This window comes from Bos taurus, chromosome 2 (assembly GCF_002263795.3).
Source record: "Bos taurus isolate L1 Dominette 01449 registration number 42190680 breed Hereford chromosome 2, ARS-UCD2.0, whole genome shotgun sequence".
NCBI lineage: Eukaryota > Metazoa > Chordata > Mammalia > Artiodactyla > Bovidae > Bos > Bos taurus.
The window spans coordinates 6,009,821-6,029,934 of record NC_037329.1 but is presented as its reverse complement, the minus strand read 5'-3'; the positions used below and the strand labels follow the sequence as shown (position 1 = coordinate 6,029,934).

The window sequence follows — 20,114 nt, the reverse complement described above, 5'->3', positions numbered from 1 at the left end:
TTCAGTGCAGGTCAGGCAGCAAGCAGGGTGCCAATGACCTTTTTATCACTAACCAATGGAAAAGTGGACCACAGAGCAAGGCTTTCAGCTTCATATTTCTCTGGGTATACAAACACGATGTCTGATGTTAGTAAGCCATGTAGTACCAGAGTAAGGACCCCCACCAGTCAGTTACAGGTAAGCTCCAAAGTGTGACCAGGCTGGAGGGCTTCTAATGTAATTTTATTTTGAGAACACTGCCATGTTAAGAATAACAGAATGTCCTTTCAATGCAACTTTTCATACCTAGTTTATTTCCTTGGCATGATTTTAACTCTGTGTGTATTATTATTTTCAACCAAAATCAAAGATTAAATAATTTGACATTATTTGAAATGTGAAAAAATACAACAGTTAGCTTTCAAAACCAAGATACATACAAAATCCTATTACAAGAACTGCTTTGTGTCCAGTCTGTAAATTTTACTCTTTCAAAGGCTACAAGATGTTTATTATCTAAAGTAGAATTTTCAATAAATAATTTGTTAAATACTTACTATGCATTCACTAGTTGCTATGGAAACGTTAAAAAGTAGTTGTTGCCTTTATAAACCATCTAACATACTTAAGCACATTTCATAATAACTGACAACAAGAATAAATGCCATATTTGCAGTAAAGTTTGAATGCACCAAGTCAATGAAGAAAGAAATCACATCAAACCATAGTGGTATTTAAGACTTTAAAAAGATAGGGTAGAACTTCAGTCTTTATTAAGGATGAATTATATGTAGAGTACATATGGGGCACTGTAGTTGGCGAACTGATGGAAGAAAAGACATGATTTTGTTAGTTTGTCTTAAAGGCGCAGGGCTGACAATATGTTGCTGTTGTTCAGCTGCTAAGTTATGTTCAACTCTTTGCAAACCCATGGACAGCAGCACGCCAGGCTTTCTTGTCCTTCACTATCTCCCGGAGTTTGCTCAAAACTCATGTCCACTGACTCAGTAATGCCATCCAATCGTCTCGTCCTCTGTCGTCCCCTTCTCCTCTCTTCAGTCTTTCCCAGTATCAGGGTCTTTTCCAGTGAGATGGCTCTTTCCATCAGGTAGCCTAAACATTGAAGCTTCAGCTTCAGTCCTTCCAGTGAGTATTTAGGGTTGATTTCCTTTAGGATTGACTGGTTTGATCACCTTGCTATCCAAGGAATTCTCAAGAAACTTCTCCAGCACCACAGTTTGAAGACATCAGTTCTCAGGCACTTGGCCTTCTGTATGGTCCAACTCTCACCTCTACATATGACTACTGGAAAAACCATAGCTTTGACTATACAGACCTTTGTTAGCAAAGTGATATCTCTGCTTTTTAATATGCTGTCTAGGCTTGTCATACCTTTTCTTCCAAGGAGCCAAGTGTCTTTTAACTTTGTGGCTGCAGTCACGGTCTGCAGTGATTTTGGAGCCCAAGAAAATCAAAACTGTCACTGTTTCCACTTTCCCCCATCTATTTGCCATGAAGTAATAGGACTGGTTGCCATGATCTTCGTTTTTTGAATATTGAGTTTTAAGCCAGCTTTTTCACTCTCCTTTTTCACCTTCATCAGGAAGCTCTTTAGATCCTCTTCACTTTCTGCCATTACAGTGGTATCATCTGCATATCTGAGGTTATTGATATTTCTCCCCACAATCTTGATTCCAGCTTGTGATTCATCCTGCCCAGCATTTCACATGATGTACTCTGCAAGGAGATCCAACCAGTCCATTCTGAAGGAGATCAGCCCTGGGATTTCTTTGGAAGGAATGATGCTAAAGCTGAAACTCCAGTACTTTGGCCACCTCTTGCGAAGAGTTGACTCATTGGAAAAGACTCTGATGCTGGGAGGGATTGGGGGCAGGAGGAGAAGGGGACGACAGAGGATGAGATGGCTGGATGGCATCACTAACTCGATGGACGTGAGTCTGAGTGAACTCCAGGAGTTGGTGATGGACAGGGAGGCCTGGCGTGCTGTGATTCATGGGGTCGCAAAGAGTCGGACACGACTGAGTGACTGAACTGAACTGATACACTAAGAACCCAGGCATCAGCAGCAGTGTTTGGCCTGAACACCTGCACTGTTTCCTAAAGTATACAATTCTAAAAACCTTACCTGAGTTTTTATCTACATGTGGATCTCTTTTCACAGGTTTTTTTTTTTTTTTAACCTGAAGCTGTTTTTCTTTGATTATACATATCTTAGGTTTAAGAGGGGTTTGTTGTTGTTTTTGATTATGGTAAAGAAAGTAATCTTTAATTATATATGACCATTTGTTTGATTTACTTTCCACTGAATAGTTGTCATTTCTTTGTTGGGTTCCCAGTATCTTTCTTTCATTTTCATTACCTCACAACATTTGTTCTCATCATTCTTATCCTTGTCCTTTCTTGGTGAGAGCTTGTTAAGTTTGTCCTCCACAGACACAACTTCATATCTGTAATGTTAAATTCAACTCCTAATCTATGGCCTTCAAAGTGGAGTGTCAGGTTCTGCTATTGTGTCTTAGTTTCCAGTCAGCCTTCCTTATGTTAGCTGTTCCCCTGTGTAAACTGCTGCCCTTGCATCTGAGCCTGTCGTCTCCTTACAGACTATCTTTCCTATTTTATTGAAGCCACATCATTTTACACGTTATTAAGTATGCCCAATGGTGTTTTGTTTGTTTTCATTTTTTCCTAGTTCATTTCACATTCACAGGGGGCTCTTTCTTCAGTGCTTCCAATTAAGCTCCTTCCCCTTGTTCTGCAGAATTCTTTCAGAGACTTCTCATTTTTCCCATGGTAACACTTCGTTGACAAAAAAGGCACAATCAACTCAGGCTTAATACCCACCACTAACAAAGATGTAGAAGCCCTTTTCCAAAATCATGTGCAGAATCTAAGCAATTCCAATGGATAGGGAGTTTGTAACTAGCAGATGCAAACTATTACATGCAGAATGGATATACAAAAAGGTTCTACTGTATAGCACAGTAACTATACTCAACATCCAGTGATAAACCATAATGGAAAAGAACATGAAAAAGAATGTACATATATGTGTAACTGAATCACTCTGCTGTACAGCAGAAATTAACACAGTACACTTCAACTATGCTTCAAAAAAAAAAAATTTTTTTTTTTAAATCTAAGCAATTCCAAGTGCCCAAGAGACCTCATCTAGGGTGTGGTCTTCCTAGAAGAAGGGAGACTTTTCTCACTGACAAAATCTTTGAAACACTTAACAAGTTCAAACACTGAAATTTCACCCTTCAGCTTCGTACTACCTTCTTAAATCCTATCTTTTCCTGCCATAAAGACCCACTGTGATCTCTCACTTTAAAAGTTTGTCTTTGTCAGTGTCATACATTTGAACAGTTCTTCTGTAATTATTTCATGTTTTCTCCAACTCCTTATAAAGTTGTTCAAGGCTAGTGACATCTAAGACTTATTTATTTTGCATCTGTGTTATTACAAGGTTTTTCAATTGACAGAAATGTACTTTCAGAGAACTTTACAGAGTATCCACACACTTTCACTAAGGTGAAATTTTGTGCAGTACATATAATTTAGGTAACCACATCCTATACAGAGTCTAAAAAGACCTCAATATTCCAGTTTCTTTCATGAAACTGGTGAAAGCAATCAGTTCACTTGTAAGTTGAAAAAGGGCTCTACAAAAGAAAAAAGACTCAATCATTTTTGTCAGCTAAAGTGAAGTGAAAGTTACTCAGTTGTGTCCCATTCTTTGCGACCCCATGGACTATACAGTCCATAGAATTCTCTAGGCCAGAATTCTGGAGTGGACAGCCTTTCCCTTCTCCAAGGGATCTTCCCAAACCAGGGATCGAACCCAGGTCTCCCACATTGCAGGTGGACCCTTTACCAGCTGAGCCACAAGGGAAGCTCAAGAATACTGGAGTGGGTAGCCCATCCCTTCTCCAGTGGATCTTCCTGACCCAAGAATCAAACAGGGGTCTCCTGCATTGCAGGTAGATTCTTTACCAAATGAGCTATCAGGGAAGCCCATTTGTTAGCTTAAAAAACTTACTAATTGAAGAAGCAGAAATAGCATATAACATAGTCTTCTGAGAAAAGCAAATATTACACCCCAAACCTGCAAGGCTCCAAATATGATTTTGTTTCAACAAGTCCTATTTTATTACATTCATCATCTCACTTCTATTTAATAATCAACTTTTTTTTATACCACTCACACAACAATGATGAGAGTGAGCAGGCTACTTACCCCACCCATTGTAATTCCATGAATAAGTGCAATATATGGTTTCTGGCAAGAATCTAAAAGAAATGGAGTTGTAATTAGTCACAATGTTTAAAACACATTTGCTTTTTCCAAAAATCACAAGTTACATGAACTGTGAAATATCAAGTAGACTAAATATACAGCTTATAATACAAACATGTTTTTTAAAACATCAATTCAGAGTATACTACCCAAAGCAATTTATAGATTCAATGCAATCCCTATCAAGCTACCAACAGTATTCTTCACAGAGCTAGAACAAATAATTTCACAATTTGTATGGAAATACAAAAAACCTCGAATAGCCAAAGCTATCTTGAGAAAGAAGAATGGAACTGGAGGAATCAACCTACCTGACTTCAGGCTCTATTACAAAGCCACAGTTATCAAGACAGTATGGTACTGGCACAAAGACAGAAATATCGATCAATGGAACAAAATAGAAAGCCCACAGATAAATCCACGCACATATGGACACCTTATCTTTGACAAAGGAGGCAAGAATATACAATGGATTAAAGACAATCTCTTTAACAAGTGGTGCTGGGAAAACTGGTCAACCACTTGTAAAAGAATGAAACTAGAACACTTTCTAACACCATACACAAAAATAAACTCAAAATGGATTAAAGATCTCAACGTAAGACCAGAAACTATAAAACTCCTAGAGGAGAACATAGGCAAAACACTCTCTGACATACATCACAGCAGGATCCTCTATGACCCACCTCCCAGAATATTGGAAATAAAAGCAAAAATAAACAAATGGGACCTAATTAAACTTAAAAGCTTCTGCACAACAAAGGAAACTATTATCAAGGTGAAAAGGCAGCCTTCAGAATGGGAGAAAATAATAGCAAATGAAGCAACAGACAAATAACTAATCTCAAAAATATACAAGCAACTCCTACAGCTCAACTCCAGAAAAATAAATGACCCAATCAAAAAATGGGCTAAAGAACTAAATAGACATTTCTTCAAAGAAGACATACAGATGGCTAACAAACACATGAAAAGATGCTCAACATCACTTATTATCAGAGAAATGCAAATCAAAACCACTATGAGGTACCATTTCACGCCAGTCAGAATGGCTGTGATCCAAAAGTCTACAAGCAATAAATGTGGAGAAAAGGGAACTCTCTTACACTGTTGGTGGGAATGCAAACTAGTACAGCCACTATGGAGAACAGTGTGGAGATTCCTTAAAAAACTGGAAATAGAACTGCCTTATGATCCAGCAATCCCACTGCTGGGCATACACACTGAGGAAACCAGAAGGGAAAGAGACACATGTACCCCAATGTTCATTGCAGCACTGTTTATAATAGCCAGGACATGGAAGCAACCTAGATGCCCATCAGCAGATGAATGGATAAGAGAGCTGTGGTACATATACACAATGGAGTATTACTCAGCTATTAAAAAGAATACATTTGAATCAGTTCTAATGAGATGGATGAAACTGGAACCTATTATACAGAGTGAAGTAAGCCAGAAAGAAAAACACCAATACAGTATACTAACGCATATATATGGAATTTAGAAAGATGGTAACAATAACCCTGTGTACGAGACAGCAAAAGAGACACTGATGTATAGATCAGTCTTATGGACCCTGTGGGAGAGGGAGAGGGTGGGGAGATTTGGGAGAATGGCATTGAAACATGTATAATATCATGTATGAAATGAGTCGCCAGTCCAGGTTCGATGCATGATACTGGATGCTTTGGGCTGGTGCACTGGGATGACCCAGAGGGAGGGTACTGGGGAGGGAGGAGGGAGGAGGGTTCAGGATGGGGAACACAGGTATACCTGTGGCAGATTCATTTCGATATTTGGCAAAACTAATACAATATTGTAAAGTTTAAAAATAAAATAAAATTAAAAAATAAACAAAACATCAATTCATATACAATCCTAATCAGCTATTCATTGTTATTAAATAACTCAATACCTCAATTTGAAACAAATGAAAGACCATATAATTCAGCTACTGAGAAAAACAATGTTTCCCTTGTAAGTCATGAATGTTTATCTAACACAGCTGTATTTTAAAGAACATAATTTGTTTTTTATGCATCTAAAGAAGCATCTGGATATAAAGAGAAGTGCAGCATACAGGAAAAAGCATGGACTGAGAGTGAGAAGACCCAAATTGCAGTCTCTGCTTTGTCATTAACTGGCAATTCAACAATATTCAATATATATGTTGCTGCTGTTGTTCAGTCACTAAGTCATGTCCAACTCTAGCAACCCCACGAACTGCAGCATGCCAGGCTTCCCCATCCTTCATTGTCTCCCAGAGTTTGCTCAAACTCATGTACATTGATTTAATGATGTTATCTAACCATTTCTCCAGTGACAAAATGTGGTCTACTGAAGAAGGGAATGGCAAACCATTTCAGTCTTCTTGCCTTGAGAACCCCAAAAGCAGTATGAAAAGGCAAAAATATGACACTGGAAGATGAACTATGGGCAAGAATCCCTTAAAATATATGGAGTAGCCCTCATAGTCAACAAAGGAGACCAAAATTTAGTGTTTGGGTGCAATCTAAAAAATGACAGAATGATCTCTGTTTCTAAGCCAAACCATTCAGTATCACAGTAATCCAAGTCTATGCCCCAACCACTAATGCTGAAGAAGCTGAAGCTGAACAGTTCTATGCAGACCTACAAGACCTTCTAGAACTAACACCAAAAAAAGATGTCCTATTCATCATAGGGAACTGGAATACAAAAGCAGGCAGTCAAGAGATACCTGGAGCAACAGGCAAGTGGTCCTTTTCATCATAAGGGACTGGAATGCAAAAGTAGGTGGTCAAGAGATACCTGGAGCAGCAGGCAAGTTTGGCCTTGGAGTACAAAATGAAGCTGGGCAAAGGTTAACAAAGTTTTGCTAGGAGAACGCACTAGTCATAGCAAATGCCTTCTTCCATACACAAGAGACGACTCTACATATGGACATCACCAGATGGTGAATACCAAAACCAGATTGATTATATTCTTTGCAGCCAAGATGGAGAAGCTCTATACAGTCAGCAAAAACAAGACTGGGAGCTGACTGTGGCTCAGATCATAAACTCCTTATTGCAAAATTCAGATTTAAATTGAAGAAAGTAGGGAAAACTACTAGGCCATTCAGGTATGACCTAAATCAAATCCCTTATGATTATACAGTGGAAGTGACAAATAGATTCAAGGGATTAGATCTGATAGACAGAGTGCCTGAAGAACTATGGAGAGAGGTTCATGACATTGTACAGGAGGCTGTGATCAAAACCATCGCCAAGAAAAAGAAATGCAAAAAGGCAAAATGGTTATCTGAAGAGGCCTTACAAATAGCTAAGAAAAGAAGACAAGCAAAAGGCAAAGGAGTAAAGGAAAGATACATTCATCTGAATGCAGAGTTTCAAAGAATAGGAAGGAAAGATAAGAAAGCCTTCCTCAGTGATCAATGCATAAAAATAGAGGAAAACAACAGAATGGGAAAGACTAGAGATCTCTTCAAGAAAATTACAGATAAGATACCAAGGGCACATTTCACGCAAAGATGGGCTCAATAAAAGACAGAAACGGCATGGACCAAACAGAAGCAGAAGATATTAAGAAGAGGTGGCAAGAATACACAGAAGAACTATACAAAAAAACATCTTAATGACACAGATAACCATGATGGTATGATGACTCACCTAGAGCCAGACATCCTGGAGTGCAAGCTCAAGTGGGCCTTAGGAAGTATCACTATGAATAAAGCTAGTGGAAGTGATGGAATTCCAGCTGAGTTATTTCAAGTCCTAAAAGATGATGCTGTTAAAGTGCTGCACTCAATATGCCAGCAAATTTGGAAAACTCAGCAGTGGCCACAGGACTGCAAAAGGCTAGTTTTCATTCCAATCCCAAAGGAGGGAAAGGCCAAAGAATGCTCAAACTAGCACTCAGTTGTACTCATCTCATACGCTAGCAAAATAATGCTAAAAATTCTCCAAGCTAGGCTTCGACAGTACGTGAACCAAGAACTTCCAGATGTTCAAGCTGGATTTAGAAAAGGCAGAGGAACCAGAGACCAAATTGCCAACATCTGCTGGATCATTGAAAAAGCAAGAGAATTCCAGAAAAACATCTACTTCTGCCTCATTGACTAAGCTAGAGCCTTTGACTGTGTGGATCACAACAAACTGGAAAATTCTTCAAAAGATAGGAATACCAGACCACCTTATCTGCCTCCTGAGAAATCTGTATGCAGGTCAATAAGCAACAGTTAGAACCAGATATGGAACTGGTTTCAATTAGTAAAGGAGTATGTTAAGTCTGTATATTGTCACCCTGCTTATTTAACTTATATGCAGAGAACATCATACAAAATGCTGTGCTGGATTAAGCACAAGCTGGAATCAAGATGCCAGGAGAAATATCAATAACCTCAGATATGCGGATGACACCACCCTTATGGCAGAAAGCAAAAAGGAACTAAAGAGCCTTTTGATGAAAGTGAGAGAGTGAAAAAGCTGGCTTAAAACTCAACATCCAAAAAACAAAGATGACGGCATCCAGTCCCATCACTTCATGGCAAATAGATGGGAAACAAGGGAAACAATGAGAGACTTTATTTTCTTGGGCTCCAAAATCACTGCAGAGAGTGACTACATCCATGAAATTAAAAGATGCTTGATTCTTGGAAGAAAAGCTATGACCAACCTATACAGCATACTAAAAAGCAGAGACATTACTTTGCCAACAAAGGTCTGCCTAGTCAAGGCTATGGTTTTCCCAGTAGTCATGTACAGATGTGAGAGTTGGACCCCAAGAAAGCTGAGCACTGAAGACTTGATGCTTTTGAACTGTGGTGTTGGAGGAGACTCTCAAGAGTCCCTTGGACTGCAAGGAGATCCAACCAGTCCATCCTAAAGGAAATCAGTCCTGAATATTCATTGGAAGGACTGATGCTGAAGCTCCAATACTCTGGCCACCTGATGCGAAGAACTGACTCTTTGGAAAAGACCCTGATGCTGGGAAAGATGGAAGGTAGGAGGAGAAGGGGACGACAGAGGATGGGATGGTTGGATGGCATTACCTATTGAATGGACATGAGTTTGAGCAAGCTCTGGAAGTTGGTGATGGACAGGGAAGCTTGGCAAGTTGCAGTCCATGGGGTCACAAAGAGTCAGACACGACTGAGTGACTGAAATGAACCATCTCATCCTCTGCCACCCCGTTCTCCTTCTCTCAATCTTTCCCAGAATCAGGGTCTTTTCCAGTGAGTTGGCTCTTCACATCAGGTGACTTCAGCTTCAACATCAGTCCTTCCAATGAACATTCAGGATTGATTTCCTTTAGGATAGACTGGTTTGATCTCTTCCTGTCCAAGGGACTCTCAAGAGTCTTCCAGCACCATAGTTTGAAAGCATCAATTCTTCAGCTAATGGCACCCCACTCCAGTACTCTTGCCTGGAAAATCCCATGGGCAGAGGAGCCTGGTAGGCTGCCGTCCATGGGGTCACTAAGAGTCGGACACGACTGAGCAACTTCACTTTCACTTTTCACTTTCATGCATTGGGGAAGGAAATGGCAACCCACTCCAGTGTTCTTGCTTGGAGAATCCCAGGGACGGGGGATCCTGGTGGGCTGCCATCTATGGGGTCGCACCGAGTCGGACACGACTGAAGCGACTTCGCAGCAGCAGGAGCAGCAGCCTTCTTTATGGTCCAGCTCTCATATTCATACATGACTACTGGAAAAACCATAGCTTTGACTATACGGGCCTCTGTTGGCAAGGTGATGTCTCTACTTATATACTGGCATTTCCATATATGTACACATTTGTATACATATACACACACATAAGCTATATGTATATATGCCTATCATACATGTCTATATCATGTATATGATACATAGATACGTTTTCTCATCTATTAAATGAGACTTGCCTCAGAAGTTCCTTCCAGCTCAAAAATTCTGCCAACTTTTACTCTGCTCCTTTCCCTCTTTTGTTCTTCCTTCCTCTGAGAGAGGGAGTCACCCACAACATAAACATATCCATCACTGTACTTCTACTAGTTTGTTGCCAATATAACTTCCTTACCAAAGACCAATATAAAATTTCAGTTTTGATCCATCTAGCAATTCTGTAAATATTCCCAACCTGCCAAATAAACCACCAAAGTACAATTTTAACTTCACATACACAAGCATGTCCACAGCCCTCAATTTTTAACTATAATCCCCTAGAAACAATAGAAACTAATGTCTCTATTGATAGGGGTGGCTACTGCTACTGCTAAGTCGCTTCAGTCGTGTCCGACTCTGTGCGACCCCATAGACGGCAGCCCACCAGGCTCCCCCGTCCCTGGGATTCTCCAGGCAAAAACACTGGAGTGGGTTGCCATTTCCTTCTCCAATGCATGAAAGTGAAAAGTGAAAATGAAGTCGCTCAATCGTGATAGGGGTGGAGATACATACAAATTCACCATTTCAGCTACAGATGCATATATTTTAGTTATAAAGTATTAAAAGCTAACTGATGCAGGACACAAGGCCAAAATTTGTCAAATTCCTTCATGATTAAGATAGGTCATTATAATGTACAGAAATTATGCCTGGAAGGCTTTCTCTTGTATATTAATATTTTACCAAACTCTTTTCTTCTTTTTTTTTTCCCCCAAACTCTTTTAAAACTAGAGGTTTTATCCCCTCTTTTATTTAGTATAGCAGCAGCAGCACTAATATACCAGCCAACAGCCAAATATAGTTAGATTAATTACAATTAAACAAAGGTAAAATTAGGCTTATTGATCACAAGTAGCCCCATTCCAAGTGCTTGTTAGTCACGTGTAACTAGCAGTGGCCATATTACTCAGCACAGAAGCAGAATATTTTCATCATTCCAGGAAGTACTGTTGGACAGTGCTGGTAAGAATTTTTAGAATGAATAAAACATTCTAAGTGAATCTGATCTGTATAATTTTACAGATTATGAAAGAAATGTGAGCTCTCCACTGAAAGTGGCTCACTTAAATTGGGAAACAGCCTCTTTTCCCCACTGCTACTTCAAAGACACTGAAATTCTAGAAAATAAATTTTTTTCAATATATATCCAAGTTCAAAGCCAAACAAGGGAAATCCCCAAGTGCCAGAAACATACAAGAAAACTCAAAGTTAATAGCTGTATGGAAGCTACAGCCAAAGATTATGAGCGAGGGTGTGTGTATCTGTTCTGAATCAGGAAGAAATTCTAGGCCACACAGAACATGCAATGAGCTACCTACATAAAGCCTTATAGTAATAAGAGCTATGTGGTTTGTGAAACATAGCTAGGAAAACTCTACCTGCTGATGCTGGGACTCAGTAAGTCCCTGCCCAGGAGAGAAGAGGAAGAAGTCAGAAAAAGTGGATGCTCAAGTACTGGACCAGTGCAACTGAACAAACAAAAGAAAGTACCCCAAACAACTTTGGAATAGAAATAATGTCTGTAACTTGGTAAAAAAGCGTCTACAAAAAGATTATACTAAAGAATGAAATTTTAAAAGCTTTCCCATGTACATCAGAAATAAGACAACACTACAATCATTCAGTATTATAACAGAGGTTCTAACCAAATGTAACAAGAAAAGTCATAAATATAAGGACTGGAAAGAGATGGGGAAAAGTCATGTGCAGAGGGTAGAATTACCTATATAGAAAAGCCAAGATAATCTACAGAAACATCTTTAGAACTAACAACAAATTTCAGCAGGGTTGCTGGTTATAAAAACAAAATACTAAAATCAAAAATATTTCTATAGGCTAGAAATAGTCAATTAGGAAATGTAACAAGTAACAAAACAAACTATTTAAGAATAACACTTAAAAAATACTTTTATCAGCAAGATCTTTATAGAGAAAATTACAAAACATGAAAGGACATGAAAGTCAATCTGATGAAAATGTGCTAAAACTGGTTTATGGTGATGTCTGCATAAGTTTACTAAACGTCGAAATAATTTTAAGATCCTTTTGGAAACTCAAGTCCAAGAGTAGCCAAGACAATCCTAAAAGAAGGGTAACTTTTCCTACCACATATAGACATATCTTAAAGCCATACTAATTTTAACACTATAGTTTCATCATAAGTACAAACAGACCAATGAATAAAGTTGTCCAGAAACAGATCTGATCACAAAGAACTTGATATACGATAGAAGTATCATTAAAACCAGTGAGGAAGACAAAGCCTTTTCAGTCAAAGACATTACACATCTAGTTTTCTAAAAAGAAAATAAAAGATGTCACATGCAAAAAAAATCCAAGTACATTGGATTTAGAGTATAAAAAACAAACTATTAAAAGAAGATATAAAAGAACATCTTAAATACTCCCATGTTTTTGTTTTTTTTTTTTTTTTTTAGTGCAAAAGAACACAAATCATAAAGGAAAAGAATGCATTCATTTCATCTCAAACAAAAACTTGTATATATGAAAAGATAAAGTAGCAGACTGAGAGAAGTGTGTTTACATAAAGACCTATAAAATCAATTAAGAAAAAAATGATAAGAAAGAAAAACATAAGAAAGAAAAACAAAGGATGAAACTGAAAAGAAAATCTAAATGATTAACATAAAACACCTTCTACCTCATGCACTTACAATGAAGCACAAATTAAACCACAGTAAGATATCAAGCTAACAAAGTTTAAAAACAAACAAATGACAGCAATGACATGCAGAAAATAAAGTCTTGTACTTTGGAGACGAATATGGAAACACACTGAAGAGGTATAAACTATGACCCATCCATTTGGCTTCTATTATTTCTAGAAACTTCTGCACATGGGCACCAAGGATTTACATATAAAGATGTAACAATCTGTATTAATAAAAATTTGAAATAATCTAAAATATCCATTAATGTCAAATAGGTAAGTAATACTGGGTAGCTGAATAACATAGAACAGTTACATTCCATGCTATTAAAAAACAACTTTTGGCATATGCAGTAAGAAAGTACTTATGAAAATTTCAAAACCATGAAATAATACTACTTTTGTTCATAAATATATAGTAAAAATATAACGTACAGCCTAATCAGATGTGCTAAAAATTAATGACAATGGTTTCTTCTGAGGAGGGATCAGGCTGCTTCTGGAGAAAGAAATGGCACTGAAGCGAGCAACGAAGTAGACTGGACAGTAAAAATTTTAAAAATTCATAGTATTCTATTTAATTTAAATAAGTTTCAAAACATCAAACAGAAATAAAATACAGAGGTCTGTTCATTCTGAGCTGGTGGATATACAAGTATTCACTATATTATCCACTGTAATTTAACACTTGAAACACATGCTTGATAAAAGTAACTACTACTTCACTTCCAATGAAATCCAGAATGATGACTATAAAGAAATTTCATCCCAGAGTTTCTCAGGAATTAGGAAACGATACTTCATTTTATAGAGAAAACTGGGACCCTATTTTTTTGTTTTCCAAGAAACCCAACCATATGATGAGAATCCATGATTCCATGTTGATTATAGGGCAAACAGTAGTTAAACCTGACTGTAGTCCACCAGGCAAGAATACTGAAGTGGGTAGCCATTCCCTTCTCCAGGGGATCTTTCTAAACTAGGGACAGAACCTGAGTCTCCATCATTGCAAGCAGATTCTTCACCATCTGAGCCACCAGGGAAGCCATTTAATAAAAAAGTGTGAATTGTTCTGGAATGAGCAGTCAGACTTTGTCAGCAAAGTAATGTCTCTGCTTTTTAATATGCTGTCTAGGTTGGTCACAGCCTTCTTCCAAGGAGCAATGCTTGCTTCCAAGGAGAAAGCATTAAAAGACATTTCATGGCTAGAGTAACTAACTGCAGTGATTTTGGAACCCCCAAAAATAAAGTCTCTCACTGTTTCCACTGTTTACCCATCTATTTCCCATGAAGTGATGGGACCAGATGCCATGATCTTAGTTTTCTGAATGTTGAGTTTTAAGCCAGTCTTTTCACTCTTCTCTTTCACTTTCATAAAGAAGCTCTTTAGTTCCTTTTTGCTTTCTGCCATAAGGGGGGTGTCATCTGCATATCTGAGGTTATTGATTTTTCTCCCGGCAATCTTGATTCCAGCTTGTGCTTCATTCAGCCCAGCATTTTGCATGGTGTACTCTGCATATAAAAGTTAAATAAGCAGGGTGACAATATATAGCCTTGATGTACTCCTTTCCCAATTTGGAACCAGTCTGTTGTTCCATGTCCGGTTCTAACTGTTGCTTATTGACCTGCATACAGATTGCTCAGGAGGCAGATAAGGTGGTCTGGTATTCCCATCTCTTTCAGAATTTTCCACAGTTTGTTGTGATCTACATACACAGTCAAAGGCTTTGGCATAATCATTAAAGCAGAAGTAGATGTTTTTCTGGAATTCTCTTGCTTTTTCAATACTCCAACAGATGTTGGCAATTTGATCTTTGGCTCCTCTGCCTTTTCTAAATCCAGCTTGAACATCTGGAAGTTCACAGTTCACACAACATTGAAGCCTACCTTGGAGAATTTTGAGCATTACTTTGCTAGTGTGTGAGATGAGTGTATTTGTGCAGTAGTTTGAGCATTCTTTGGCATTGCCTGTCTTTTAGATTGGAATGAAAACTGATCTTTTCTAGTCGTGTGGCCACTGCCGACTTTCCAAATTTGCTGGCATATTGAGTGCAACACTTTAACAGCATCGTCTTTTAGGATCTGAAATAGCTCATCTGGAATTCCATCACCTCCACTAGCTTTGTTCGTGATTACTTTGCCAAGAAAGGCCCATCTAGTCAAAGCTATGGTTTTTCCAGTAGTCATGTACGGATATGAGAGTTGGATCATAAAGAAAGCTGAGTGCTGAAGAACTGATGCTTTTGAACTGTGAAGTTGGATAAGACTCTTGAGAGTCCCTTGGACTGCAAGGAGACCAAACCAGTCAATTCTAAAGGAAATCAACCCTGAATATTCACTGGAGGGCCTGATGCTGAAGCTGAGCCTGCAATACGTCGACTACCTGATGCAAAGAACTGGCTCCATGGAAAAGACCCTGATGCTGAGAAAGATTGAAAGCAGGAAGAGAAGGGGATGACAGAGGATGAGATGGTTAGACGGCATCACCGACTCAATGGACATGAGTTTGAGCAAGCTCCGAGAGTTGGTGATGGACAGGGAAGCCTAGCGTGATGCAGTCTACACGGTCACAAAGAGTCGGACACAACTGAGTGACTGAACTGAGCAGTCAGGCTAATTGAGTTCATTTCTGTCACAAAGTATATAAAAGACTAAATAAAGCATGTTGACTACATTTTAATAACTCATTCTATGCAGCTTTTGTCTTCATTCCATTTTCAAAGCTCTCAGCAGGGCACACATACCAATGGCATTGTTCAGAATATATTCCTCTCGGAATAAATCTTGAAGCATTTTCTGGTTTGTATTTCTAGCTTCTGAGAGTGCTAAAATACGAGAAAAGGGAAAAAAAAAAAAAAAAGGATTACAAATATAAAAAAGTGTTTTCCAGTCAATACAGTCAGATAAATTTAAAATACTGTGACAGAAAGTACCAAAGGGAAAGTCTAGAATGGTTTCTTAAGGTTCTGAAGTCGCCCATACCACAGACATCTTATAGTCAGCCCCAAATCCATAGTCCAATGTCAAAACTTCAAGGCAAAAATTCTTATTTAGAACAACTTACAAGGTGCTATAAATTGTAAGTTATATATTGGTACCAAATGCATATTATTTTGACTATTTTCTATACCACCTGAACAAACATTTGCTGTATACATGTTTTCTTTGACAACGTATCTTAACACAAATACGTTATACAGGGAATTCCCTGGCAGTCCAGTGGTTAGGACTCACACTTCCACTGCAGGGGGCACGGTTCCTGGTGGCGGAACTAAGATCCCACAGGCTATGCAGCACAGCCAAAAAAAAGTACATTATATGCATACACACAAAGAAATGAATGCACACATTGGGCACGCACACACAGAGTTCTATATATTCTAACTAGTTAAATACGTCTGTCATATTCATCTCATGGAACGTTTGCTGAGCATCTACTAGATACCATGCGCTATTTTCAGTGCTGTTATAAGACAGCTGCCTGGAGTTCAGACTAGTAAGACAGACTATTAAAATATACTCCCTGTGCCATGCCCACTCTAGGGTTGGGATGCGACAGAAATGGAAGCAGAAGAGATAATGATTAAAAGAAGGCTTTCCAGAAGAGAGACATCTGAGCCAAATGTGAAGGATAGGTGAGGGTTTTCTAGAAAATGATGGCAGTGGGGGGTTGGGGGCTCTGAGTAGACAAAGGAGTACCTACAATGGCAAACAGGCAAGAAAGAATAAAATCAAGAAATAAGTAAAGAAAAAGAAGTAGTTTTAAAAGACTAAAGGAGAATGGTAAAAGGTGAGGCTCGAGAGGTAAATGACATAGTAATATTCTTATTATATTTTCATGGATATTAATAAATAAGGATGTTAAAATCAAATGGTTTCATTTCTGTTGCAATTTTCTGTTATCCAGAGTTCACATCCACTACACTCTTACTATGGTCAATGTCAAAACTGCCATCAAAACTCTCTTCCATATACTACCAAGTGTATATGCTTTTCCTGTCTTTAAGTCCTATGAAAATTACCTGCTGCTGCTAAGTTGCTCAGTCGTGTCCGACTCTGTGTGACCCCATAGACGGCAGCCCACCAGGCTCCTCTGTCTCTGGGATTCTCCAGGCAAGAATACTGGAGTGGGTTGCCATTTCCTTCTCCAACACACGAATGCATTCTAAGTCGCTTCAGTTGTGTCCAACTCTGTGCAACCCTATGGACAGCAGCCCACCAGGCTCCTCTGTCCACAGGATTCTCTAGGCAAGAATACTGGAGTGGGTTGCCATTTCCTTCTCCATGAAAATTACCTACTAAAATATAAACTAAATATATATACATGTTTCTTCTTTTATGAGAAACAGCTGCATAAAAACTGGTGACTACTAGATTTTTAGACAAACTTCAGAACTGATACAGCTTCCTTCAAAATGTTCTAACCAAATATTGACTTCTTTTCCTGTTGGTTTTTTTTTTTTAAAAGATTGGGAACTCCCTGATGGTCCAGTGATTAGGAGTCAGAGTTCACTGTCATGGCCCAGGTCCAATCCCTGGTCAGGGAACTACCCACAGACCATGCAGTGCAGCCGAATTAATTAATCATTGAAAGTGAAATTAAAAAGATAAAAATTTTTAAAAAGGTTTGCTATTGAGCCTCATTCTGAGGCTTTCACTGATAAAATCCCTAAAACTCTTATCCATTATCTTTTTTCATTTCTCACCAATTCTAAAAGAAAAGGAGTACAAATTGTATTGCTGGTGAAATAAATCTCTTTTACTTCAGAAATCCTCTGAGATTGCCTTCTAATCTTATTCTAATCAATTATTAATAGTTCCATATAAATTAAATGATGTTTTAGTAATATCATTAAAAAATTTTTTTTCAGAGTGCTCACTTACTGTCTCGGACTATGATGTTTAAAGAAACTAAATTTCTTGGAATTGAGATCTTAATACTTAATACATGTAAATGAGAATAATTCTAGAATTTTTAAATGTATTTCCAAACAGCAATATAAAGTTAAAACTCATACGCACAAATAGAAGATGCTAAAATCAACACATAAGGCTCTGCTCATTTGTAAACTGACAGGATCAAAGGCCCAACTCTAGAGCAAAAGTTAATTCTAGGCTGAAAAACAGTGTTTTAAAAATATTTAAGTTGTAGGCAAAACAATAAATTCAAAAACAATTCAGTTAACAAGTCATTCTAGGGCTTCTTTGATGGCTCAGACAGTAAAGAATCTGCCTACAGTGTAGGAGAGACCTAGGCTCTATCCCTGGGTCAGGAAGATCCCCTGGAGAAGGGAATGGCTATCCACTCCAGTATTCTTGCCTGGAGAATTCTACAGACAGAGGAGCCTGGTGGGCTACAGTCCACAGGGTCACAAAGAGTCAGACATGACTGAGCAACTAACACTTTCACTATGCAAAGGACATCAGTTTGATCTCTGGTCTGGGAAGATCGCATATGCAGTGGGACAACTAAGCCAGTGTGCTCTAGAGCCCTAGAACCGCAATTACTGAGCCCATGTGCAGCAACTACTGAAGCCCGCATGCCCTAGTGCTCATGCTCTGCAACAACAGAAGCCACCGCAATAAGAAGCCCAAGCACCACAACTAGAGTAGACCCTGCTCACCGCAACTGGAGAGAGCCCACAGCAAGAAAGACCCAGCACAGCCAAAAACAGTCTAAGCAGCTGAAAATTTCAAAGTGAGATTTCAAGATTCAGTTCCTTTAATAGATATTCGAAATTATGTCCTGAATTGAGCTTGTTTCTTTCTATTCCAAATGTAATGGTTTACATAAAATTATAAATTTAGCAAACAGAATAACCCTAACACCATCTTAACACAATACAAAAAAATCAAATATAAAAAATAAAACACTAAAAAAAAAAAAATCCCAGGAGCCTACAAACTCAACATTTCTTCTCTCTTTCGTCTTTAACTGTTAAATGTGTACAGACTGACGTAAATAATTAGCAAGATAAGGAAAATTAATCTTTTTGACTATCTCAACATGTGTATTTAAACATAAAAACATTGATAATATAAACAGGATAAATACTATATTAAGTGCATTCTTGCTTTGGGATCATGAACAGTGGGAAAGCACAAAGTCATAGATATATGTAAGAGTACGTTATATCTGGAGAATGGCAAGTACTCAACATAGCCAGATTGTCAGGCCTATGAGTGTTTAGGGAGAGGAAGCTGAGTTATAACCAGGAAGCATTTCTGGTAAACCGCCTAAACAAAGGGCTTCCCAGGTGGCTCAGTGGTAAAGAATCTGCCTTCCAATGCAGGAGATGTGGGTTCAGTCCCGGGGTGGGGAAGATCCCCTGGAGGAGGGCATGGCAATCCAATCCAGTATTCTTGCCTGGAGAATCCCATGGACAGAGGAGCTTGGTGAGCTACAGTCCATGGGGTCGCAAAGAGTTAGACACAACTGAGCGACTGAGCATGCATGCATGCCTGCCTGTGATAAACTGAGCTGCTTAATAACAGCTATTTAAAAATAAAAAGTGAATTCACGTATCATAAATTAGACATTTTGTTCAAGATGATTAGGGGAAATAAAGTATTTGGGTGAAAGGGAGCAATGTTTTTACCTCTGATATCACCTCCAGCACAGAAAGCCTTTTCACCAGCTCCCTTTATGATGATCAGGAAAGTTTTCGGATCTTGTTCCCACTTCTGGTCAAATGTAAAAGAAGATGGTATAAGCATATTATAAATACAAACTCATGACCTATGGCTGATTCACATTGAGGTTTGAGGTTTTTTCTGCTTTACAGAAAAAATTCTGTAAAGCAATTATTCATCAATTAAAAAAATAAATTACAAAAATGAATGAGATATATCCATATACACATAAACACATATGTGTATATATAGACATATATGGATATACGCAAAGCATAAGCTTTATAAAGCATATCCAGAAGAATGGATTCTAACTTCATTTTCTTTTCTGACATAAATTAGAAGCTATTTCAAAGTTGCTAAATGAGTACATTTTGTGATCCGTATTTGATAATGACAACTTTGATACCAAGGTGAAAAAAATATGGGCCTAATAATGTTATGTTACATAAGCTTATAAATCTGATAAACAAATCAGCCCAGAGATTGCAGATAAACAGCAGTAATCTTTCTACTGTGGTGATAAAGGCTCTGTCCTACTGACAAATTTGTAAATAACAGAGTGGAAACACTTTTCCTGATCAAATCTGGAAGTGTTTTGGGGTT

At 38.3% G+C, this 20,114-nt stretch overlaps 1 protein-coding gene across 7 annotated transcripts in view; it reads right to left on the bottom strand.

The window, feature by feature from the left end:
- The window catches only part of HIBCH (3-hydroxyisobutyryl-CoA hydrolase), a 155,475-nt gene that overhangs the window by 106,411 nt on the left and 28,950 nt on the right, over positions 1-20,114 (bottom strand). For 5 of the 7 annotated variants that reach the window (XR_003030586.2, XM_059877750.1, XM_024979729.2 and 2 more), the window contains exons 4-6: positions 19,475-19,559; positions 15,620-15,700; positions 4,238-4,290 (exon numbers count right to left, since the gene is read on the bottom strand). Coding sequence is in view for 6 of the 7 variants with exons in the window: in XM_059877750.1 (XP_059733733.1) it covers positions 4,238-4,290; positions 15,620-15,700; positions 19,475-19,559 (219 nt within the window). In the remaining variant the exon portion in view is untranslated. The remainder of the gene's footprint in view (positions 1-4,237; positions 4,291-15,619; positions 15,701-19,474; positions 19,560-20,114) is intronic. The other 2 variants (XM_024979710.2, XM_024979740.2) reach the window with 1 other exon arrangement.